The sequence below is a fragment of the Dipodomys ordii genome, unplaced genomic scaffold (assembly GCF_000151885.1).
Source record: "Dipodomys ordii isolate 6190 unplaced genomic scaffold, Dord_2.0 Scaffold56, whole genome shotgun sequence".
Taxonomy (NCBI): Eukaryota; Metazoa; Chordata; class Mammalia; order Rodentia; family Heteromyidae; genus Dipodomys; species Dipodomys ordii.
The window spans coordinates 4,942,085-4,968,111 of NW_012267272.1; the positions used below are offsets into that span (position 1 = coordinate 4,942,085).

A 26,027-nucleotide genomic window follows, 5' to 3' on the forward strand; every position below is an offset into this window, starting at 1 on the left:
TCTCCTAGAAGTAGTTACATTCCACACCCATCTTTGGCAACAGTCTAACATCCTCATGCCATGGGTGTGAGAAGGGAGCGTTAGCATGCCAATTGCCCCTTTGGGGTGACATGTACCTAGCAATGGAGTAAGCAACACATTTTTTCCCCAAGCCCTCACTCTCCCAAGGCTACAATAAGCTGCCTCTCCCCTTTATTTTACTTAAAGCGAGATGAACAGGAATGTGTATCAAATAACCTTTCAACAGAATTTCTTGAGGGCTGGGTGGTGTGAATCATGCCTGTAATCTCAGCTATACAGGAGACATAGGTAGGAAGATTGCTGTTGGAAACCAGTCTCAGGTAAATAGTGATACCCTATGAGAAAAATAACTAGAGCAAAAATGATTAGGGATATGACTCAAATGGTACGGTACCTGCCTAGCAAGAACAGGGCACTGAGTTGAAACCCCAATACCCCTGGGCAAAATAAGAATTTCGTAATTATACAACATACAGAATAAAATGAATTCTACTTGCAGTTTGAAGCTCCAGCTGTCTTGGTGCCAATGGAAATGAAAAAGTGACTAGAGCAAAGATAAATGTTCTATCACAATTCTCTTGATCTAATGACCACAGTCATCATACTCTTCCTTACTGAATCAATGTTATTTCCTGTTCTGCCACCAGACAGCTTGTACCATCTGCTTGCCCAAAGCTGACTCCTTGATACACATTTCTCAACACAGATCACCCTGTATTTACCTTATCAGACATGTTCTATCCATTCCTCTACTTGTAAACAGCCAGGCATGGCCATAGGACCAACACACTATGCAGGGTTCACTCACAGAAATAGAATTTAGTACAATCACCCAACATAGCCAAGGTAATCGAACACTGAGTGGTGGGGAGAGTCATGGTGAATTATGCTAATGAGGTGTAAATGGGAAGCAGCTCAAGAAAATGACTGTAATTAATATTATTTTACATAGACATGCTGAACAAATCCAAGATGAGGTGAGAAAAAGCAGAAATTAGATATTTCTCAAGCTCTCTGCATTTCAATTGGGGCCTAAGGGACTTTTTTGACAATCAGGGATAAGACAGATGACAAGTAATTTCTTCCAATAAAAGCTAAGATGCTGGAGTTTTTTAAAAACATACTCCATTAGGAGAGATTCATGACTGTTCTTGTAATGACACGCATATCTGTATCAATTCTCTCTTATAGTATAGCAAGCCAGGTCAACACAGTGTCTTCTTAGCACACAATTCCTTATTTTGCTGAAAAATACACATTTGGGGACAGCTTCTGCCCTGATGAGAACTAAGACCCAGTTTCAATGTGACCAGACACGTGGCTGGTACATGGGCACCGGCATGAGCTGCCAGCCCTTATTCTTGTCTTGGGGCTGCCCACAGGCTCCTAGGTCTTTTTTTGGTGGGGGAGGAATGGTGGCTGGTGTCTCAAAGCAACCATCCCAAAGCAGGCCAGGGGAGGTTGCCCACCGTGCCTGGCAAAGCACGAAGCACTGGACCCACAAAGTCCCAAGGCTGCCCCTTGTCAGGGGTGAGGGCTCAGACTCACTGGACAGGGTCATCTTATGAGCTGGGTAAGAAGAAGAAAAGGCTGACTGTTCTTAGAAAGTACAAATGGTCACATCTTACCTTTCTTCTTCTTGCTCCAAGAAAGCATCCTTCACATACACAACTGTCACAATTGTTAACACTTAACCTGCTAACACATGACACAAAACATATGATATTGTATGTTTCATACAGCACAGGAGGCAAAGGCCATGTATCTGTGCCATTCCCAACACTCAGTAAAAGTTTGCAGGGTACACTCTGACTGAAAACAACCCCAATGCAAGTGCAAGGTATGTTGTCCTTTCCAAAAGCAGGGACACATTCCATCTCTTAGCCTACAGGTGACCTCATCCAGTACATCCAAGTCCTCTCTCCTTGATTGCAGAAAACCATGTGTTCAGGAAATTTTTCAGCAAAATAAGTAATTGTTGTGTGCTAAGAAGACACTGTGTTGACCTGGCTTGCTATACTATAAGAGAGAATTGATACAAATATTCATGTCATTACAAGAACAGTCATGAATCTCTCCTAATGGAGTATGTTTTTAAAAAACTCCAGCATCTTAGCTTTTATTGGAAGAAATTACTTGTCATCTGTCTTATCCCTGATTGTCAAAAAAGTCCCTTAGGCCCCGATTGAAATGCAGAGAGCTTGAGAAATATCTAATTTCTGCTTTTTCTCACCTCATCTTGGATTTGTTCAGCATGTCTATGTAAAATAATATTAATTACAGTCATTTTCTTGAGCTGCTTCCCATTTACACCTCATTAGCATAATTCACCATGACTCTCCCCACCACTCAGTGTTCGATTACCTTGGCTATGTTGGGTGATTGTACTAAATTCTATTTCTGTGAGTGAATCCTTCAAAGTGTGTTGGTCCTGTGGCCATGCCTGGATGTTTACAAGTAGAGGAATTGAATAGAACATGTCTGATAAGGTAAATACAGGGTGCTCTGTGTTGAGAAATGTGTATCAGCAAAGCAAGGTTTGGGCAAGCAGATGGTACAAGCTGCATGGTGGCTGAATAGGAAATAATATTAACTCAGTAAAGGAAAGGTGTGACCACTCTGGTCACTAGATAAAGTGAATTGTGATATAATGTTTTCTTGGATATATTCATTATTCTATATTTTCATTGGCATCAGAAATGTTAGGGATTAAAACAGTTCCATTTACTCCACTTTGCATGTCATAACTTCATGAAACTTGGGGAGATTATTTGGTCATGTGTTGGTTAAATTAGACAAATCTGATTTATGCTCCTTTTGGACTATGCTAGGTAATCACATGAGAAAAGAAGCTCTCTATTTTCATCTTCCAATCATACTTGGACTCACTGGAAGCCAGTGAACTATTCCTCATACTTTCATTGGAAGTAAGTATATTCTCCTCCCTCTGGATACTAGGTTGATTTCCACTGAAAAAGTATGAAATGTAGGGTGAAGATCACACATCTTACATGGTATATTCTTCATCTATCATGGATTGTAAGCCATCAGTGGCATTGGAAACCCATTAAATGCCCAAGCAGGCTTTATATTCAAACATCACCTGTGCCAAATCCATTTTACAGTGTGTAGCTATAGATGGGAGACCTAAATGGATTTCGTTCTCTCTAATGACAGAGTTTAATCCTCAAATTCAATTAGTTCCTGCTAATTGTACGCATGGATGTATATGGGTTCTTTCCATCTGCCATTGCAATCCTTTTGAAGTCCCTATTAGCATGGAAGAGGTTCTCTGTTTGGAGAAACAACAAACATTCCCCATCTAATGTTGCCTCCTGGCAGCAAACCTCTACCTCACTGCCAGAGGAGCATGATGGCTCCCTTCAGAAGCCGTCGGTTCCACTTCTTTTATTCACCACTGGAATTGGCTATAAACAGCACAAAGACCAGATGTCTCTCTGGAGCATCCGGTTTGTTTATCTGTTGTGGTGAAATTGTAAGTTGTTTCACATGTTTCAGCTCCATCTCTGCAATTAAGCCACAAGCATGGGGACCATGGTGTTTTTGTTGGTGGTGGTGGTGGTAGTGGTGGTGGTGGTGGTCATGGGGTTTGAATTCTGGGCCGTCCCTCAGCTCTTCAGCTCAAGGCGAATATTCTACCACTTGAGTCACAGCACCACTTCTGGTTTTCTGGTGGTTTATTGGAGATAAGAGTCTCATGGACTTTGCTGCACTGGCTGGCTTTGAACCATGATCCTCAGATCTCAGACTTCTGAGTAGCTAGGATTACAGGTGTGAGCCACTGGCACCTAGTGTTTTTTTTTTTAAATTCTCTTTATTTCAACCATACTACATATTTCTCTGAAAAAAATTCTACAGTACAGGAAATGCAGAAGGTGCTGAATAGGTATTTGGCTGATTCCCATGGCCTGCTGATTCGGCTGGCTCACTTTGCAACTGAGAAAGATATGGTAGAAAGTAGAAGAAAGCTCACTTTACTGGCCTTTGCCATACTTGGAAATCAATTCTGGGTTTCCAAAGAGTCAAAAATCTTGGGACTCTAATGGCTTTTTTTTTTAAAAGATGTCTGCAAGACCAGAAATGTTGATATTCTAAATCAAAGAAGAGCCTAGCCTTATGTTAAATAATAATGCATACTATTTCCTTAAAGCATTGGTAGCAACATCAAGTTCACTGGACCAAGGTCAAGTTCATGTGCTTTGAATGTCGGCTTAGTAAAAACAAGTTCACAGGCTAAGGGGCCAATGGAGACACAGACACAGACACACACACACACACACACACACACACACACACACACACACAGGTCCATTGTTACAAGTATATGATTCTCAGCCAGCCAGGTAAAGTATGTATCAGCAATCACAAGGGGCCAGCAGTTATTAAAAATGTTCACTGGTCAACTTCCACAACTCAATATTAAAACTTTCTTTAGTGATAAATTAATATCAACATATTTGGATGCAGTGTGGGTTAATACTAAATATTAAATATTAAAAATGGGCTAATATTTTAAATATAATACCAGTATCTAAGGTGATATCCAACTATTCCCTTAAAACTAGAATAACATATTCATTTTAGCATCAATATTATAGAAAGTGTTAACTGTTCAATAAATATTTTTTGAACAAATAGTGAGGATTTTTCATATTTGTAAAAGGTTTTTAATCTGATTATACCTTACTAAATTCATGAACCCAAAGTAATTACAGCACATAATAATATTCTTTTTCCCTTTTTAACATTTGAATAATGTCTTAAAATGCTTTAACAGATTGCAAACTAACTAAGCAATGTAAGAGATTAAAGAGGACTTCTAGTATTCTCCGAAGGGCCTTTATCCCTGGAATACTGACAAAATTTCATTTGCACTGACTAACTTTGTTTATTTTGGCTTGTCTGACATTCAGCTAATGAATGTGCACTCCTGAGTGGGGAAAGAGGAATGAGAGAACGAGGAAATATGGTTCTAGTTGGCCTTGCAGAGAAGAGTCAAGACTGGTATCTCACCGAGGAAGAGACACTCTTGACATTTATGGCGAAGTCAAGAGATGAGCACGGGGATTTCTGCTTTATCTCTTCCCTCAATCACCTCCTCTGCTTGGTCTCCTTGAATTCATTTGATGGGTTTTTAGCAGTGTCCTTCAAACCTCTCAAAGGAACTCAAGTTGAAAAAGTGTGCACATATTTCATTCAGTGCTCGTTGCAAGCAGATCTGATGTGGCTTGAAAGAGATGGATGGTTATTGGCTTTGACCAAACTTCAGGATTGCAAGGGGAATGTTGTTTAAGGCCAGGATCCAAGTAAGACGAATGCGTAGTCAAGTTCAAGCAGATTATAGGTTTATGGGTCTTCTGGTTATCATAACACACATTAAGTACCTTATCACTACCTAGCAGAAGCTGGACACTCCGGGAGAGGAAGGCTTTAAAAAAAAAAAAACTGAGAAGAACCGAGTTAGCCCAAACATTTCTCACTGGAACAAAAGTAAAGAAGGAGTCAATATAGCAAAGGTCACCTTCAGGAACCCACATAAATAGAATTCATATACAGCAGAAATGTGCAGTTTTTTTAGGAAAGATTTCTAGAAGATAGCCTCAGTGATTGGCATAAAGGTAGACATGATAGCTAGAGTTTGCAAGCAAGTTACACTAAAATACCAATTTTTAAATCTGATAAATATGGTAAATATGGTAGCTATTGATTGGAAAGATAGAAAACATATTTCATTACAGAAAAGTGAAACTAAGTCTTAACTTTCACTGCAAAAGCATGCTAAATTGACTAAGCAATGTCATACTTTAGAAGCAAGAGTGCAAACAGTTCTGCACATGCCCAAAAGGTAAAATACCAACTAGGATTCAGTGTGTTAGTATGTCCCCAATGAAGACATAAAGGCTACCATGGAATAAGGCAAAGATGGGGACCTGGGCTAAGAGAGACTTAGTAGTGAGGCTCTCTTTCTCCAATAGGGTACTACTCTGCCTCCAAAATCTGGCTGTGGAGATTGTCAAATCATGCCATGGTGGTGGTAACATCAGGTCCTTCTAACCCAGCATTTCCCTGATTGGTCAAGATGGCTGCAGTTTCCATCTCTCCATGCTACAGGTGTCTGGCTGTGATGAGGAAAGCATAGAACATTGATTTGCTCTTCTGGAGAAAGGAATAGTCATAAGAATGAGCTGCCCCTAAATACGATGCAGAATGAATCTAGCCAATGGAGAGGCATTGTATGATGCTAGAAAGCACCACCCGAGTACCCAAAATGGACGCCGAAAATGAAGACTCATGTAAGAAGCTTGGGGAAGGCTTGAAATGATGTCATGAGGGCTAGACTGAGAAATGTTTCCCCAGATCTATCCAGAATAGTTCAGACTAGAGTAGATACAACAGACAGCCTGGGAAAACAAAAACACAGGCAGAAAAGATGGCTTCTAAAGTACTGGGATATTTAAGTGAAAGTAAGACATCTAGGAATGACCGTCTAGGCTTTAAGTGGAAAAGAGGCAATGTACTCTACCTACTTTGTAACTGGGAAGCATGATAGGACAAGAAAATAGCTACAAAGCATTTCTTTACAAAAGGAAGTTATCCAGATTGAAAGAAAATCAGCTTTATAGGAGACTGGAGAAAATTTCTTAATGTGTATTAGGATTACTAGCCATGTTAAAAAAAAAACAAACAAGCAAATGGACTAACAATTATCATCAGATAAAGATCATACAACAGTAATTCTTACTGTGCCAATGTGGTTCCTTGGTTACATTGGGGATTATTATAACTCACTTAGGTTATAGTATAAAGATCTTAGATCAGCATAGTAAGCTTTAAAAAGTAGCCATACTTCAGCCAGGACCTGGTGGCTCATGCTTGTTACCCAAGCTACTCAGGTGACTGAGATCTGAGAATTGCAGTTTGAAGTCAGCCCAGGAAAGAAAGTCCTTGAGACCCTTTTCTCCAATAATTACCAAAAAAAGCCATAAGTGGAATGGTGGTTCAAGTGGTATATCACTAGCATTCAGCACAAAAACCTAGGGACAGTGCCCAGGCTTTGAGTTCAACCTCAGGATAGGCACACACACACACAAAAGTAGCCTTACTTCAATTCTGCATTTTTGCTATTATGAATGGATTCCCCAGATACCAAGAGTCAAGAATTCCTCCTTTTCTAGGTCAGATAATGTGATGTTAAGAGAATGAACCCTTAGATATGTATTTTAATGTTTTTTTTTCTTTCATGCATGTGTTTCTAATGTATTTATAAGATTACTTCTTTGTTGCTTTGTATGTCCCTCCCCCACAGTATAACCCCTGCTTTCACTATATTTGATGTCAGTATAACTTGTGGAGGAGATGGGGAAAAACAAGTCGTTTAAGGATACAGGTGGACCTGTTGCAACAATGAGAAGTACAAGTTGTCATGTCCAAAACGAGCTTGACAACGTCGGTTGGGGGGGGAGGGGAAGGAGGGGAAGGATTGGGATTGGGATTGGGATTGGGAGGGGGAGGCTGGGAAGGGATGTGAAGGGTAAACAAAGGAGGAGGCTGCAATGCTTGGTAAGAAATGTACGCATTATCCTGCCCATGTAATTGTAACCCTTCTGTACAGTATGTTCACAAATAAAATAAAATTAAATTAAAAAAAGAATTCCTCCTTTTCTTTTAAAACAGTATAGTGACCTACCACAACAGGAATAAATTCTGCTATAAATTGGTTTGTTGGTAGCTATCATCCTGTTTGACATTCTCTTTCTTCCACTTAAACCCAAACCAAGTAAGCTTTCCTTCCTCAAAACCTTCCCTTATTTCTTCTGTTGCCTTATTTTTCAATATTTTTTCAGTACTTTTACTTACTAGTTTCTGAGCTTCCAAGGCAATTTAAAGCCATGTTGTAGGTAAGTCTTACCAAAGAGAATTCCCTCCTGTAACTACACTTCCATTCAAGCCTTCATACACAGATAATTATCACTAGCAAGGAATTTCAAAGAAACCTAAAGGAGTTTTTGGTTACAATTAATAATGAGATTCAATAAAAGGAAATAAAGAAGGAGTAGTAAGATCAAGACATACATAAAATATTATAGTCAGACTCTGGGAAATCCAAGGGGCGCTTTTTGTGTTTCATTTTGTTTTGCTTTGCTGGTTTTGTTCTTTAATCGGCAATGGATTATCTTCTTTCTTGCGATCTGTACAAGAAGAATAACCAACAGGAAACATGCTTTCCTTTCTATTCATTTTTTTTTCATCCAGCCTTGTGGGAGCACCCTCCGAGGGTACTGTAAAAGGCCATCTTTTCAGCACATCGGTCACTGAATCTCTTTTGAAAAGGACCAAGGTTGACCTATCTGCTTCAACAGGAAACAGTATTAATTGAGGCCACAATGGGACTCAAAAATGTGTACTGGAGGTTTCTGTTTGCCAACACTACATAGTGCATCAGATTTAACAGGCAGAGTTGAATAGAGATACTCAATTATGTGCCAGAGCACAGAATTACACAGAATACAGCAATGTTTCTATTCAGACAGGGCTTATAATTAATTAAGAAAGGCAACACCACCACAGAGGGGAAAAATTTTGGAGTACATTGAAAAAGAAAGAGAGGGGGGGGGAAGAGAGCAAGAGAGGGAAAGAAAGGAAAGAAAGAAAGGAAGGAAGGAAAGAAAGAAAAAGAGTAGATCAATAAGGAAGGAGAAATCACTGGCATTTGAGATGTCAGGAAAATTCATCATTTTTGTCCTGAGAATCTATGGAGGTGGTTCCAAGACACAGATTTAATGAGTCCTGAAGAAGGATCTGAATGAAAAATTATGAAGGTAGCTCTAAGAGGGAGAATAGAAGGTGGTATCAACCCTATAGATAAGCAAGCACAAGACAGATGAGGGCCAGAGAGGGGCTTGTAATCAGGGGAGTAGAAATAATTTACTAAAGCAACACGAGCTAAACCATGGTGGGAATAAGCTTCAAAAGGGAGCAACAAAATGTTTCAATCTAATTAGAAAGCCAACGGGGGAGTGCATAGTAAGAACCTGCATATGTGGAGCTAAAAAAATACTCTAGAAAACCTTGCATCAGATAATCCAAAGTCATTGCAAAATGAAACACTGTTATGGCCAATACTGTCAGCTTTTCCTAGCCAGGCAATTAAAAAAAGCATACAGATGTTTCCATCTTCATTATTAGCTAACTTGACTCATCACATTCTACTAATAAATGTCTTACACAAAGGAGAAAAGCATCTGATTTTTCATCCCACTTTATTCTCTTGGCTTTAAGCATCCCTTCTCTGGTTCTGATCTTTCCTGAAGGAAATAGCTACCACTCAATAATTCTGCTGTTTGGTGACTGAGGGATATTGGCAGGAACTGGGATCTCTGTTCCCTTGACTATCAAGTATGGGAGCAGGAATCATGAGTTAGGGAAATTTCTTTGGATTCATCTTCCATGTCAATGATAATACTCACTTAAGTGAAAAGTAAAATCTTCATCCTACTCAACACAAATCCATGTAGTTATGAGGTCTCCACTCAGCAACCAAAATCAGGAATACATGAACCAAAATTTAATGTCATGCTAGTTAGAGACTCTGTACAGAAATGACTCTGAACAGTGTCTGGATTGCTGGAGTCTGCATCCTTGTTCAACCTTTGTGACTTTGTACTATAGTATCCTCATCTCTAGAATAGGAGTAAGAGTAGTACATAGAAGTTATTCTAGAAATAATAACTTAAGGATTCTACAAAATATTATTATTAGTAATAATAATAGTATTGTTGCTGCTATTGGTGGTGGTGGTGGTCTTTTGAACTCAGGGCCTGGGCACTGTCCCTGAGCTCTTTTGCTTAAGGCTAGTGTTCTACCACTTTGAACCTCAGCTCCACTTTTAGTTTTCTGGTGGTTAATTGGAGATAAGAGTCACATGGACTTTGCTGCCCAAGGCTGGCTTTGAACCACTATTCTCAGATCTCAGCCTCTTGAGTTGCTAGGATTATAGGTATGAGCCACTGGCACCCAGCCTACAAAATCTAGACAGAATGAGTTGAAACCTATTCCAATTCACTTTATAAAGCTAGAATTATCATATCTAAACTGTTCTATGGAAAGGAAAATTGAAGTCCAGTAGCATTACAAAATAGCTGGTGAAATTAGCCATATTAGCAGATAAAAGGGGAACCCCTCCCCCACACAGGTTATTACCTCAGAGAATGAAGGAAAAGAGTGACTGGAGGAAGATGGCAGAGGAGAACCTGGAGGCTAAACAAGCTCTCTCATAAAAAGCAGTTTTAGTGGTCCAGTGAAGAGTACTAGGCTAGAGAATCACACCAAGTGTGCCATCAGAGTACAGAGAGTTTGGTCAGAGAGGGAAAATCCAGGCAGCTTGGTCAAGGAGACAGATCTGAGCACTTGCCGGTAGCCGCGGTTGTGGCAGCTGTGGTGGTAGTGGCGGGTGCCATACCAACTGAGAAAGTCTGGGACAAAGGTGCCAGACGCGTCATGCAAGTGAATTCTACTCACTACCAGCAAGAACTGACAAGGTGCCAAAATCTTCATCCTGCAGATCACAGACCAGAGACGGCCCAGGAACCGATAGTCTGGCATGAGTAGAACCCTGACATCCTCACTCACTCTCATGGAGCAGTGTGGGAAGGCAGCTCCTCCCCCACCATGGGAGAAGATCTTCATCTTTGATATTGCCCTGCTGAGCAGCTAGCTCCAACCCAGGCCTTGGAAGAAAACAACTGGAGCCATTAGCAGGTCACAGGAATCTGACCTGACTTGCTAGTCTCAGCTCCACCCAGGGGAAAGTCATCCCGCCCTGGCAGAGGAAAACCCGCCCCCGGAGGAGTGGCTTTCTTCACTGGGTAAATAGAGCCAGAGGCTGTCCCTCCCCACTGCAACCTAGACAAACAATTGAAACTCAGTAAACATAAACCCTGAGGATGTCTCCAAGCTGGGCTCTGTAAGTGTCTCAGGAGCTAGCACCTCAGGGAAAAGCTACAGTTTGCTGAAAGGCCTCAACCCTGCACAGAACATAGCCTCACCACAGCATCTCCAAACTAGAGGAAACGGCCATCTCCTTTTGTGATACTTAAAGCAGATCTCCCTCCCACTGAACTAGCCTGGAAGGATGATCACAAAGTCCTGGGTAAGGCAGAGCTGTCTTGCCTGCTCAGACTGACTTAAGAAACCAATCAAGCCACAAGAACACCAAACACCAAAAGCAGACCAGAGATTCCACCAAGAGACTGGTTACTGCCACAGGGGATACAAGATCTCCACCCCCCAAAAAAAAGAAACCATCAAAGAACTCTTTTTTCTACCTATTTTTCCTATTTTTAAAATTGTTTTCTATTTTTTTCTTTGATAATTTTTATTTTAAGTGTGTGTGTGTGTGTGTGTGTGTGCTTTTTAAAAATTCTTTTGACCTTTTGGTCCTTTTTTTCCTTTTTCTTCTTCTTTTCTCTTTCTTTATTTTTTTGTGTGACTTAATTCCTGTTCTGCTCATCCCCAGGTACATGCCCGTCATTGATTATTAGACCTTATCCCTCATTGTGTACATACTTAATCCAGAAAATTATTACTCAATTCACAACCTCTTAGGCTTAACTTCTTTAATAGTAGTATTTTTATATCTATATAATTTTCAAGTATTCCAATTTTAAGAATTTTTATTTTCTCTTTTTCATTTTTCCTTCTTTTCTTTCCCTTCCTCTCAACCTATCCTTTTCTTCTCAATATCATTTTCTATACTTACATAATTTTAAGTGTTTCATTTTTTAAATTTAAATTTTTGTTTTTCCATTTTTTTCTTGTTTTTTTAATCTCTCTCCTATCATTTTCTCCTATCTATTTCCCTCTCTGAGATTAGGACTTGATTAAATTCACTCTCCTTTTACCTCTCCACATTCCTCTAATTTTACTTTTCCCCACAATTCATCCTAAACCTAATCATTTCTTGTTTGCAGAATCCCTCTTGGATGTTCTTAGCCCATTAATCCATAGTTGTTTGATGTTGAATAGATTGTATCTGTTTGAACTAGATTGTATCTGCAGCCATTTTGACTGTGCAACTACAGGACTCTGGTTCTTGCCTTAATATAGTGTTCTAGCACAAAATTGGTGTTAATTTCATACTGAATGGGCAGAACAAGCCAGAGAAACACAAGAAAAATGACAAGTCCAGGTATGTCAGCTCCCACTCAGGATAATCAGGTGACAGAACAATTAATGAATAATCCAGAGGAGAGTTCCCAAAAAGCACTACAAACACTATTGGTAAACATGGTGAATGACAACCTGCAAAGGACTCACTGTGAGCGTGATAGGGAGTGAGACAAGGCAAACCAAAGATTAATACAGGAACTTCAAGACCATGTTGAGGCTAACAAAAAATTTCTACAGGAATCTCATGAGTGTGAGGAAGGTACTCAAAGATTAATACAAGAATTGCATGAGCAGGCTGAGAACAGTCAAAGAGAAACACAAGAATTGCATAAGCAGGCTGAGAACAGTCAAACAGAAAGACAGGAATGGCATGAGCAGGCTGAGAAGAGTCAAAGAGAAATACAGGAATTGCATGAGCATGAGGAAGCTAATCAAAGACTAATACAAGAATTGCGTGAGCAGGATGAAAATAAACAAAGATCAATAGAGGCATTCATGGAATCCATAAACAGAGAGCTGAAAGAATTCAGGGAGACCACAAAGGGAATGCTGAATGGAACCCAACAGAAGGAATGGGAGTCCAGGGAAACCATAACTAATCAACTAAGTGATTTGAAAATAAACACTGAATACCAAATTAAGGTAGTAAAGAAGTTCATACAAGATCTAAAACAAAGCCCCAACAAAGCCAAATAATTAGAAGGAAAAGAAATGAAAAACAAATTAGAAAGTCTTGATAGTAGGTTAGACCATGCAGAAGATCGAATGTCGGGGAATGAAGACAGCCTAGATGTTATAGAGAAAGAACATACAACTATCCAAGACAAATCCAAGAAATATGATAGATCTATTCAACATTTGGAAGACACCATCAGCAGGCTTAATCTGAGGATAATGGGTGTAGAGGAGCACCTAGAGACAGAAGTTAATGGTTTAGGAAATTTGTTTAACAGGATCCTAGCAGAGAACTTCCTAAACATGCGAAAAGATAGGCCTATTCCGATACAAGAAGCTTTTAGAACCCCAAATAGACCAGACCAGGATAGGACATCCCACTGTCACATTATAATCCACACAGGATCAACTCAGACCAAGGAAAAGATCCTTAAAGCTGTCAAGGAGAAAAGATCAATCACCGATAAAGGGAAACCAATTGGAATAACCTCAAATTTCTCAGCAGAGACAATTAAAGCAAGAAGAGCCTGGAATGATGTATGCCATGCCCTAAAAACAAACAACTATCAACCAAGAATACTGTACCCAGCTAAACTCTCCTTCATAACAGAAAGTGAAGTAAAAACCTTCCCTAACTAAGAAAAACTGAAACAATATACCTGTACCAAACCAGCCCTATAAAAGATACTTAACGATGTCCTACACATAGAAAACCAACAAGACCATAATAAAGGCCAAAAACAAAACAAAACAAAACAAAAAAACACCCAAACTGAGAATCCAAGAACCATAGGAAGAACCAAGCTGTTGGAGCGCCCAAGAAGGTGGATAGCATGGGCAGAAACTTCCAAATACCCCTCAGCCCTATCTCTCATCATTAACGGACTTAACTCTCCAATTAAGTGACATAAACTGTCTAGTTGGATTAAAAAGCAAGATTCTTCTATCTGCTGCCTTCAAGAGTCATACCTTGCCCATAAAAACAAACATATTCTGAATGTGAAAGGCTGGAATAAAATCTACCAAGCAAATGGCCCCATAAGCAGGTAGGAGTTGCAATCCTAATATCAGATAAAATAGATTTCAAATTAAAATTAGTGAGAAGAGATAAAGAAGGTCACTACATAGTAATTAAAGGATCCCTCCTGCAGGAAGATATTACAATTCTAAGTATCTATTCACCAAACAATGAAGCACCCAATTTCATCCATGAAACACTACTTTCCCTCAAATCTCACATAGATCCAAAGACATAAATTGTTGGGGACTTTAAAACACCACTATCCCCACTAGATAGATCAACTCAGCAAAAACTCAACAGAGAAACCGCACATCTAAACAACTGTATACATCAACAAGATTCAACAGACATCTACAGAATATTTCACCCAACAGCATCAGAATACATGTTTTTCTCAGCAGCACATGGAACATTTTCCAAAATAAACTACATTTTATGTCACAAAGCAAACTTGTCCAAATTCGGAAACATTGACGTTATGCCCTGCATTCTCTCAGAGCACAAGAGAATAAAATTAGAACTCAACACCAAAAGCTACCAAAGAAAGCCCTGTAACACATGGAGAATGTTGAATCACCAGTGGGTCATGGGAGAGATTAGAAAGGAAATTCAAATGTTCATGATATTCAACAAAAATGAACACACAAATTACCAAGTCCTCTGGGACCCAGCAAAGTCAGTACTCAGAGGCAAGTTGATAGCTCTGAGTTCATACATCAACAAATGGGAGAAATCTGAAACCAACAATTTAATGAGACATCTGAACCTCCTTGAAAGAGCAGCAAGATAAACCACAATCCAGTAGACGGAAAGAAATAATTAAAGTTAAATCAGAATTAAACGAATTACAATCCAAAAAAAATAGAATCAACAAAACAAAGAGTTGGTTCTTCGAAAAAAATTAACAAAATTGACAGACCCTTAGCAATCTTATCAGAAAAAGAAGAGAACACACCCAAATAAACAAACTTAAAGACCAGAATGGAAATATCACCACAGAAACAACCAAGATTCAGAACATTATAAGGGAATACTTCTCAAAACATTATGATGTCAGTTTGACAATCTGGAAGAAATGGACCTTTTCCTAGCAAATATCGATATGCTGAAACTAAACCAAGATGAGTTAAACCAACTTAACAGGCCCATATCAAGCACTGAAATAGAAACAGCAATAAGAGACCTCCCATCTAAGAAAAGCCTAGGACCAGATGGTTTTATGGCGGAATTCTACAAGGCCTTCAAAGCAGAGCTCACACCAATATTCCTCCAACTTTTCAATGAAATTGAAAGAGACAGTTCACTACCAAACTCATTCTATGAAGCCATTATAACCCTCATCCCAAAACCAGGCAGGAACTCATCAAAGAAAAAGAACTATAGATCCATTTCTTTGATGAACATTGATGCAAAACTTCTCAAGAAAATTTTAGCCAATCGACTTCAACAATTCATCCAAAAAGTCATACAGCACAATCAAACAGGATTCATTTCAGGGATGCAAAGCTGGTTCAATACATGCAAATCACTTAATATAATTCATCACATCAACAAAGCAAGGATAAGAACCACATGGTTATCTCAACAGATGCAGAAAAAGCATTTGACAAGATCAACACCCCTTTATGATGAAGGTTCTGGAAAAATTAGGAATCCATGGAACATTCCTCAATACAATAAAGGCTGTATATGACAACCTACAGCCAGAATTATAGTTAATGGTAAAAAAAAAAAACTAAAGCCATTTCCTCTAAACTCAGGAAGGATACAAGGATGTTAGCTCTCTCTATTTCTCTTCAATTTAGAATTAGAATGTCTAGCTACAGCAATAAGACAAGAGGCAAACATAAAGTGGATCCAAATAGGGAAAGAAGAAGTAAAACTCTCCCTCTTTGAAGATGACATGGTCTTGTATTTAAAGAATCCCATGGACTCCACTCCCAAATTACTCAAGCTGATTCATAAGTTTGGCAAAGTACCAGGGAATAAAATTAACCCTCAAAAATCAATGACTTTTCTGTATGCCAACAATGAGAAGAGTGTGGCTGAAATCAAGAAAGCAACTCCATTTGTAATAGCCCCACAAAAAATAAAATACCTAAGAATTAACTTAACCAAAGATGTGAAGGAACTCTATGATGAAAACTTTAAAAACCTAAAGAAGGAAATCAAAACAGAACCTAGTGGCAAAACCTCCCATGCTCCTGGATTGGAAGGATCAATATCGTGAAAATGACCATATTTACCAAGGCTATCTACAAATTCCATGCGATACCTATCAATATTCCAATCTCATTCTTCAAGGAAATAGAAGGGGCAATCCAAAAATTCATATGGAACCTGAATAGCAAAAATGATCCTTAACAGAAAGAACAATGTTGGAGGAATATCAACACCAAATTTCAAATTCTACTACAAAGCAATAGTAATCAAAACAGCTTGGGACTGGCACAAGAACAGACCTCAGGACCAATGAAATAGAATGGAAAACCCAGAAAATAACTCACAGACTTATAGCCAGCTAATCTTCGATAAGGGAGCTAAAAATATAGAATGGAAGAAAGACAGCCACTTCAGTAAATGGTGTTGGCAAAACTGGTTAACTACTTGTAGAAAACTAAAGATAGATCCTTATATAGCACCCTGCACCAAAATAAACTCCAAATGGACCAAAGACCTCGGAGTCAAAGCAGACACTCTGAAAACAGTACAGGATGGAATAAGAGAAACTCTAGGTCTCCTTGGCACATGCTGAAATTTTCTTAAAAGAGACTCAGAAACACAACAATTCAAAGAAAGATTGGACAAATGGGATTGCATGAATTGCAGAATGATCACAAACAAGATCATACTAAAGGTACCAGCACAACTATGATTATTGCAGCATTATTTACCATAGTTAAGATATGGAACCAACCCAGATGCCCCTCAGTAGATAGATGAATGGATCAAGAAAATGTGGTATATATACACAATGGAATTCTATGCCTCCATCAGAAGGAATGGCATTGAGCTCTTTGTTAGGAAATGGAAAGACTTGGAAAAAATTAAGTGAAGTAAGGCAGGCGCAAAGAAACATAGGTCCCATGGTTTCCCTTATTTGCAATGACTAGTATATGTCTGAGTCAAGCAGAAAAGGTCAGATAAGATGATGTTAAGCGAAAGGAACCCCAAGATAAGGACACAAGTGGTTTTTTCTTTCTTGCTTTTGTTTATAACTTATTTATAAGGTACCATGTGATTTTTTTGTTGCTTTGTAGATCCTTCCCACCCCTGTTTTCACTGTATTTGATGTTGGTATAATTTGGGGAGCGGAAGGGAATAGGGATCCAGGACTGGCATATGCAAAAAAATTTAATACAAAACTGGGCAAACTGAAAAAAATTTAATACAAAACTGGGCAAACTGATTCTAAAATTTAAATGACACTCAAAAGCCCAAATAAAACCTAGATATTCCTGCAAAAGTACAGAGTACATCCTCTATTAGACATCAAAATTCAAGCCAAAGTTAGCACAATTAAAACAGTGTGGCATTGGTATAAGAAAAGATAAGAAAAATAAACCCCAGAAATCCAGATATCGAAAGATAGCACATTTTATAAACCGATAAGGAAGTGAATGCTAATGAGAATTAAACATGCATGTAATCTACTACCTATGTAAATCATCCCTAGATTTTACCTCTAGAGGACACATAGACACCAGAAAGAATATAAAAAACAAATGTCCATAGTGGTATTAATGGCAATAGCAAAAAACTCTGTAGCCTAAGTAAGTGTGATCAGAGTTGGGTATATAAACTGTTATATATTTGTACAATAGCATATTATACCACATGAAAAATTAGTAAAATGAATAAAGTGCTCATTATGGATGAATCATACAAACTGTATTTGAACACAACAAGTAAATGCAGGAGCACACATGCCCTGATTCAAATTGTCAAAGTGCAAAATAAGCACAACTCACTATCACCACAAATGAGAAATATAAATGGATGCATGTATAATCACATGCAAGTCCATATTTTGGTAAGTATACATGTGCTAAAAACACAAAAAGAAATAGGAACATGACTGACAAAAGGGCAGAATAGCATGGAAAGGCAAAAAATGAAGCTTTCAGATTATAATAAATTTATTATTTCTTGGTCTAATAAATGCATTACAGTGGTTTCTTTTGGTTACTTAATCTAAGCAGACAAAGTAATTCACCTTTTTATGGGGGGTCGAGGTGGTTAGTACTGGAGTTTGAACTGAAAGTCTTTCCTTCTTTTGGCTTTTTTGCTACACTGGTGCTACCATCGGAGCCATGTCCCCAGCCCTATTTTTTGCTGGTTATTTGGAGATGGAGCCTAGTGAACGGTTCTGCTCAGCCTGGCTTTGAACCTACAGCCCTCTGGATCTCAGCCTCCTGAGTAGCTAGGATGACAGGCAGGAGCCACCCATGTCCTGCTTATTTTACACATTTTGCAAGTGTCTGTTTCAGTAGAACTTTATCAATGAGTATATGTTTATAGTAGTGAGAAAAGTGAATTCTCCAGGGAGAGCGATGATGTCATGTAGCTGGGTCCTACCACAACATGTGCACAGCCTGTTATGAAGTAGTCACCTCCGAGTCTGTCCACAGACTCAGGCTTGGGCCCTGGGAGTCCGGGATTGTGTTTGTTACAACTTTACCTCCAGAAACCTCTGAGTGCCTTGTCTGTGGTTACTGCCACAACAGCAACCACCCAAAAGCTACTATAGATGTGACAGCCATGACAAGTCCAGGAAATGGGGCAGAAGAGGGATGTCTCTGTTCTGATGGTCCAGGAGGAAGCAAGCAGGGTGTTCAGCATTTCCTTTCAAACCAGTGGATCAATGCCTTTTACTTGGTAGGGGAGCAGACATTTGTTGCGAGATGACCTTCCCTTGATGTGCTGGCACAGGTGGAGGCCTACGACGGCCATTCTGAGCAGCCCATAAACTAATGTGCTCCAGTGACAGAAAGAGCTCAGGGCTGGAGTCGTCGCCTGGGCACAGGAGGCGGCTCCAGGAGCAATTTAAATGATGAAGTGAGAGGCACTAAATGCAGAGAAAACTCAGAGGACAGGGCAATCAATCACTGCCACGCTTATCTCCTGACAAGGAGTAGGACTCCAGCTTCCAGATGTCGCATTAAAATATAATGTTCCCACTGGGATGCAGCATGGCACATTTCCCCGAAGCTCGGGTTTCACTCAGTTAACTAATTATGAGAAAATGTGACATTGGTATTTCACTTCTTCTACAGGGATGAAATCATTCCCAGCAGGAGAGAGAGATTGTTATTTTTTGTTCTGTTTTGTGTTGTCATTAAAAAGGAATTACTTACACAGCAGTAAATAAACTCTTGTTAGAAGGAAGAAACACCCCTACCCCTGCCCTTGATCATTCTGTCAATTCACCTTAAGGCTGACAATCATTTCTGTGCTTTCCCAGGAATGTGGTGGATGAAAGATGAGGGCTAGATTTTCAGAATTAAGTTTGAAAATGAACTCTACCACTTACTAGTCAGGAGTTCTTTTTCTTTTTTCTTTCTTTCTTTTTTTTGTGTGTGGGGGGTCAGTCATGGGGCTTGAACTCTGGGACTGAGTGCTGTCCCTCAGCTTTTCAGCTCAAGGCAAGCACTCTTATCATCTGAGCCACAGCGCCACTTCAGGTTTTTCTGATGGTTTATTGGAGATGAGAGTTTTACAGCCTTTTGCTGCAGGGGCTGTTTGAACTGCAATCTCCAGATCTCAGCCTCCTGAATAGCTAGGATTACAGGTGTGAGTCACCAGCACCCAGAAGGAGTTCTTAACTTACTTAAAAGTATTCTGGGCCTATTTCCCTTCCAACTGCAAAGCTAGAGAGAATGCATCTACTGTAGTAGGTTATATATTAAAAGTGAAATTCAATGCTATGGAGCATTTCAGCACAGTATTTTGGCATAAGTGCTCAATACACTTTAGCTTTTATTCTCAGTGACCTTGATACTCTTTTATATTCACAGAAATAAGTTAAAGGTCAGCTGTGCTTTTGTATTGCTTATTCTACCATGTTGCTAATAATAATCTCTGCCTTTAATTTGGCACTGAGGAACAAACTGTGTTTTCTGATACACATATAAAGGTTTCCAGTAAAAAGTTCATGCCTACGATAAGGTGGAAAGAGAGAGATCTCCGCTTAACCATTCCCCTATATTTTAATTTTCCCTTTTCTTTTTTTTTTTTAGGTAGGGTCTAGTTAAATTGCCCATATTGGCCTGCTTCTAAGCCTCCTGCCTCAGATTCCTGAGGAGCTGGGCCTGCAGTCATGTGTCACTAACATACAACCTCCATCTTCTATCTTTTCAAATTAAGGCCAGATGCAAGGCTAGGCAAACATCATCCGTATATCTGTACTTTCTCTCTGACCACCTAGTTGCTAGGGAAAAAATGATATTATATCAGAGCCACTGTTAACATACTAGAAGCCAATTTCACAGATGATTTCCTATTAGAATGCACAACAATCCATGAGGTGGTATGAAGAATAGATGTGATTAGCTCTACAGGCAAAGACAACAAACTAAGATCAAGAAAGAATGATACATCCTTGTAACTCATCTATAGGAATAAAGTATGGCAGGATGATTGGACTAAATTTGTCTAGAATGAATTGTCTCAAAAGCAGTGATCATGGAGGGAAGCAAGTCATTGGTTGGAAAGTGAGCAAACTAGAAGATCAAAGTCTGGCTCCTTTTACATTCCAACTTCAAAATCCATTTGTTCAATGTGCTTCAAAGATTTTACTATAAATTTGAAAATCTTGACTTCCCTCTTTTACAAATGTCCCTCCAGGTTGTCATGGTATGCAAATGGCATGTAAGATGGATGGTGAGACATTCAAGAGATTTTATGTTGTCCTTAGCAAACAAAAAGTCTTAAAACATGTAAACATAAGGGAAGATGTATTGAGTGCTAGAAAGAAAATACTTGTAACAAAAAATATAAAGAATTTTTCTCCAAAGATATATTAAATAGGAGATGAGAAACAATTTGATAAATTTAGATAAAATCAGCATTACACATTTGAACAACTGTAAAAGTTACTGAAGCAAGTTGAGAAGCCTGGATATTTAATACATTATTAAAATCACAAAATACAATAACTTTCTAATTTTGACACTATTTCTTCAATTAGTCAAATATATGAGTTGCTAACATAATCAATTCTCAATTGCTCTTAACACTGAGGATACATCTTTCTGGTATCAGCCACCATCCAAGGCTTCAAAGGGTTTGTCATATGCTCATTGATATTTCATAACCCTTTAATAAGTCCTAATGGATCAGAAAATTGCAATTCAGAATCCCTGCTACTGTTTTTGAATGGAGGATACATTCTTATAGATGGGAAAGCAAATACAACCAAAGGACATTAAGGGTGAAACTAATTCAAACAATTTCTAGTTTATCATTTGGACATGGAAGCCCAAGGACCTATAAATATGCAATCAAAAACCCATTCATACCAGCAACAATCAGCAAAATAGCATATAATAACAGGTTACCATTAGGTGGTTGATTACCTAATTTTGACTTAATGGGCCTGAACATAATTTTCCCTATGGTTCTTCTATAGGACACAATACAGCTTCATTCCAATATTGAGACATTATGATGTGTCAGCATAAAGATTACCCCACATTACCTATTTCCTCAATACATTCATTTAATAAATACATTTTAAGGTTAACTACCCATTCATACCAAAGAAGTCAGCCTAATAGAGGAACCTGCTAAAGAAAGTATCAAATTTTCATACTAAGCCCTACAAAATGGGGAAAAAAACTTTTGGTAGAATAATCAGTGGATGAGAAAGCTCTCCAAAACAATGAGGTAAGGTAAGCAGAAATTATTTATATGGCCAAAGGAAGCAGTCATTTTCTACATGAATGGCATGGGGAAAAGTAGGGAGAAATGAAACTATGGTGATAGATATAGTACCATATGTCTGGAGTGTAGAAGGGAAAAAGAGAGTAGGGAGGCTAATTAATTAATCCATATGAGGGGCTGGGAAGGTGGCTCAGTGGTAGAGCGCTTGGCTTGCATGCATGAGGCCCTGGGTTTGATTCCTCAGCACCACATAAGCAAAAAGAAAAAAGCCGAAAGTGGGGCTGAGGCTCAAGTGGTACAGCCCTAGCCTTGAGCTGAAGAGCTGAGGGACCACGCCCAGGCCCAGAGTTCAGGCCCCACGACCGGAGCCAAAAAACAATAATAATTAATCCATATGAAAATACAATACTGGGAAGCCAGACACAGCTATTGGTCTCTTGGAAAGACTGCATCCTATGGTCAAAGAGAATAGTTTTGCTATGAGCTGGTTTTGTGAACTAGAGAAAGGAAATCCACAGGATGGTTACCAAGTTATGGGGCAGTTTCTAACACCTCCAGAAAGACATATGCATCCCTTAGTTAAAGGTGAATATTGATATAATTGTGCAATATAACTACATGACTAAATTGACTCATTATCACCACTATATGAGCAATGTTGAAAGACCAATGGAATAAATGAATAAAGGTCAGGAAGGAGGTAATTCGATATTTTGTCCTTTGGGCGAAACAAGCTGTCTCTTAAATGCAAATAATTCACCTCAACTAGGTAACAGCGCTTCTCTCTCACTAATTAGCTTCCATTCCAACTTAGAACATTCTGGAGATGGATGTGCTGGGGCATAGTCCTGCCATGTCTCATGAGCTTTGGGGAATATTTCCTATCCCTACTTAAAAAGTGAAAATCTTTTCAAAGAAGATATATGCCTAGCCCAAAGTCACAAAAGCCTCTGGTGACAGGGATAGAAGCCAGGCAGGATCCATTACATTTCACAGTATTTGTCAACCAAATTGGGTATAACAGATTTGGAAAACAGTGTATCATATTCAGCCAGTGTGCACTGTTTTGTGAGAAGATGTTTGACATTTTGTAATCAAAGATATAAGGTCAGTACTGAAACAGTAATTCTTTGAGTAATTCTTTGCTTTGATAGAGAAACATAAGGGCCAGGGAAAACTTTCAATAATGAATTTGAATTTGGTATAAAGAAAAGACCAATTCTTACCATGATCTTCTGAAGAGACTGGTGATCTAAAAAACAGAAAGAAAGAAAAGAAACACGATAAATATGCTTATACCGCAATGATAATAATCACATATCAACCGATAGAAATCATACTCCCCAAACTCCATTCAACAGAAATTCAATAGAGTAGGCAGTATAATTAAGGTGCTGGCTTCAGGGTGCATTCCAATCAATCATCCTCAAGTCTTACCTGAATCGCCTGGGTGTTGGAGGTTTCTAAAATGTCAGTCTGTCAATCCTGTGTCACAGGATTCAACAAATCAGTTAAGTCTCAACTTATCACAGAGAAAAGAGAATTCCTAAAAATATGTATTGGGTAAAATTACATGGTATTACCTACTGCTCAAGACCAGGCTTTTCAAGAAAAAGACAGTGGCAAAAAATATTTACTAGATAGAGTGTATTTATGTAAAAAGAGATCTACTTGGAAGTAAAAAGAGAGAGAGAATGAAGTAGAGGAAAGGGCATGCATGTTTATGGTTATTATCACTTTTATTTCCACTCTTTATGGAACTGAATGTTTGAATGACCTTGGCATAGACCTTCGCAAAATTGATCTATGGCTGTATAGCTTCAAGAATCAGAAAAGGCAAGAGGGCAAGCATGTGTGTGTGTGTGTGTGTGTGTGTGTGTGTGTGTGTGTGTGTGTGTTACAACTGGATATAGCAACAACTTACATATGATTCATTGGTCTAACTCTAATTATGGTAGTCAGATACCAGAGGAATCATCACATTGGCCATAAAAATATTTTTCTCCTTCTTTGGGGACTCCTAGTAGTGGTATACTGACTAATAAAGCACACTAGAAAGTGGAATTCACTTCTAATGTGAAAGACTACCATTTGGACAGCTAAATTATGGTTTTGTATGAAGAATGAGAGACCCACGATGCCATATTTAGAATCATTAAAATTTCAGAAGGAAGGACAAATGCCATATACATTTCCTCTAGGTTATGGAGGAGTCTTCTCTCAGTGAATGACCTAAAAGTATCTAGAGCAAGGCAACGACCAAAGATAAAAATAGGAGTTGGGCAATGTAGATATAATCTCTATCTCTTTATCAATCACTATAGTACTATTACTTTCAAGGAATGTTCATGAGAAAGGAGGACAAATGTGGAGGCAAGAATCATTTAGTTGATATAGAAATAACTGGAGAAAAAAGTTACCTATTTTGCGATGCTTGATACCACTTTATCTGATAATTAATAGGATACAAGTAAGCAGTAAAACATAAAGACACAGTTGTAATAGGAAGAAAACCCTAAACATCCATTAGTGGAAAGTGGCATCCTTTGAATGTCATGTGTTTGCTGTTGTTCTTTATTTTTGTTTTGATAGATCGTGGGGCTTGAACTCTGGGCCTGGGCCCTGTCCCTCAGCTCTTCACCTCAAGGCTGTGGTCTATCACTTGAGCCACAGCACCACTTCTGGTTTACTGAGTGGTTTTTATTGGAGGTAAGAGTCTCATGGACTTTCCTGCCTGGGCTGGCTTTGAACTGCTATCCTCAGATCTCAGCCTCCTGAGTAGTTAGGATTACAGGTGTGAGCCACTGGCACCCAGCTATTGCTGTTGTTTTTTGACAGACAATATCTCCCTCTGTAGCCCAGGCTCACCTTATAGTCTCTACAGGATGGGTTGGGCTCATATTCCTAACTTCTCAAATGCTGGGATTATAGATGTGAACAACCATACCCAACTCAACTAGAGTGTTCTATGTTGAATAGAGCATCTCCAGATTTTGCTAGAAAGAAAGTTGACATTTGGGAGACTGACATGAGGAATGGTGAGCAAGAACGCATTGCTGTCACTAACTCATCACTGCTGGAGAAACATCATTTGCCTTCCTGGGTAGAGCTGATTATCAGCTCCTTAGACTTTCTTCATTTAGTACTGTCTGGCCTTTTTCTTAGATTGTAATCCCTTTACATGCTAGACCTGAACCTTCTTTTTAATAAGATTTTTATTGTGAAAATACTGGACAGAGGGGTTACAGTTACATGCATTATTACCTCCTCCTTTGTTTTTCCCCTACCAACCCTCCCCCCCACCTCTACAACTAAACTCACCCCCCCCACCCTGCTTAAATTGTAAAGTTCGTTTTTCAACATAGTGTCTTGTACATCTATTGTTACAATGGGTCAACCTGTATCCCTATTTAAACATTTTGTTTTTTTCCATTCCCCTCCCCAAATTATACTGACATCAAATACAGTGCAAACAGGGGTTATACGACAGGGGAGGAACATCCATAGCAACAAAAAAATCACATGGTACTTTATAAATATGTTAGAAAAAATAGCAAGAAAGAAAAACCACTTGTGTCCCTATCTTGGGGTTCATTTTGCTTAACTTCACAAGCCATACAACGAACAAAAGGGTCTCATATCTGAAATATACTTGGAACTGAAAAAATTAAATCCCCCAACAACAAATCCTCAAAGAAACAACTGCCCAATAAATAAGTGGGTTAAAGACTTAAAGAGAAACTACTCTGAAGAGGAAAGAAGGATGCTAATAGACACATGAAGAAATGCTCAACCTCTCTAGCCATAAAAGAAATGCAAATCAAAACAACTTTGAGATTCCACCTCACTCCAGTTAGAATGGGCAGAATCAAGAACTCTAATAACAACAGAGGCTGGAGGGGATGTGGACTGGAAGGTATGTGGACAGAAGGGAACTCTACTACATTGTTGGTAGGAGTGTAAACTGTTCAACCACTTTGGAAAGTAGTATGGAGGTTCCTCAAAAGATTCCACATAGAGCTCCCCTCTGACCCAGGAATCCCACTTTTGGGCATTTACCCAAATGATCACAAACAAAACTATAAAGCTACCAGCACAACTATGTTTATTGCATATATATGCACACACACACACACACACACACACACACACACACACACACACACACACACACACACTGGAATTCTATGCCTCCATCAGAAAGAATGACATTGCCCCATTTGTTAGGAAATGGAAA

The 26,027-nt window shown here is 38.9% G+C and overlaps 1 protein-coding gene across 1 annotated transcript in view; it reads right to left on the bottom strand.

Moving 5' to 3' along the window:
- Dgki (diacylglycerol kinase, iota) overlaps window positions 1–26,027 on the bottom strand; it is a 423,919-nt gene that overhangs the window by 27,016 nt on the left and 370,876 nt on the right. Inside the window, exon 30 of the mRNA XM_013021551.1 lies at window positions 23,017–23,042. Within this exon, the coding sequence (XP_012877005.1) occupies window positions 23,017–23,042 (26 nt within the window). The remainder of the gene's footprint in view (window positions 1–23,016; window positions 23,043–26,027) is intronic.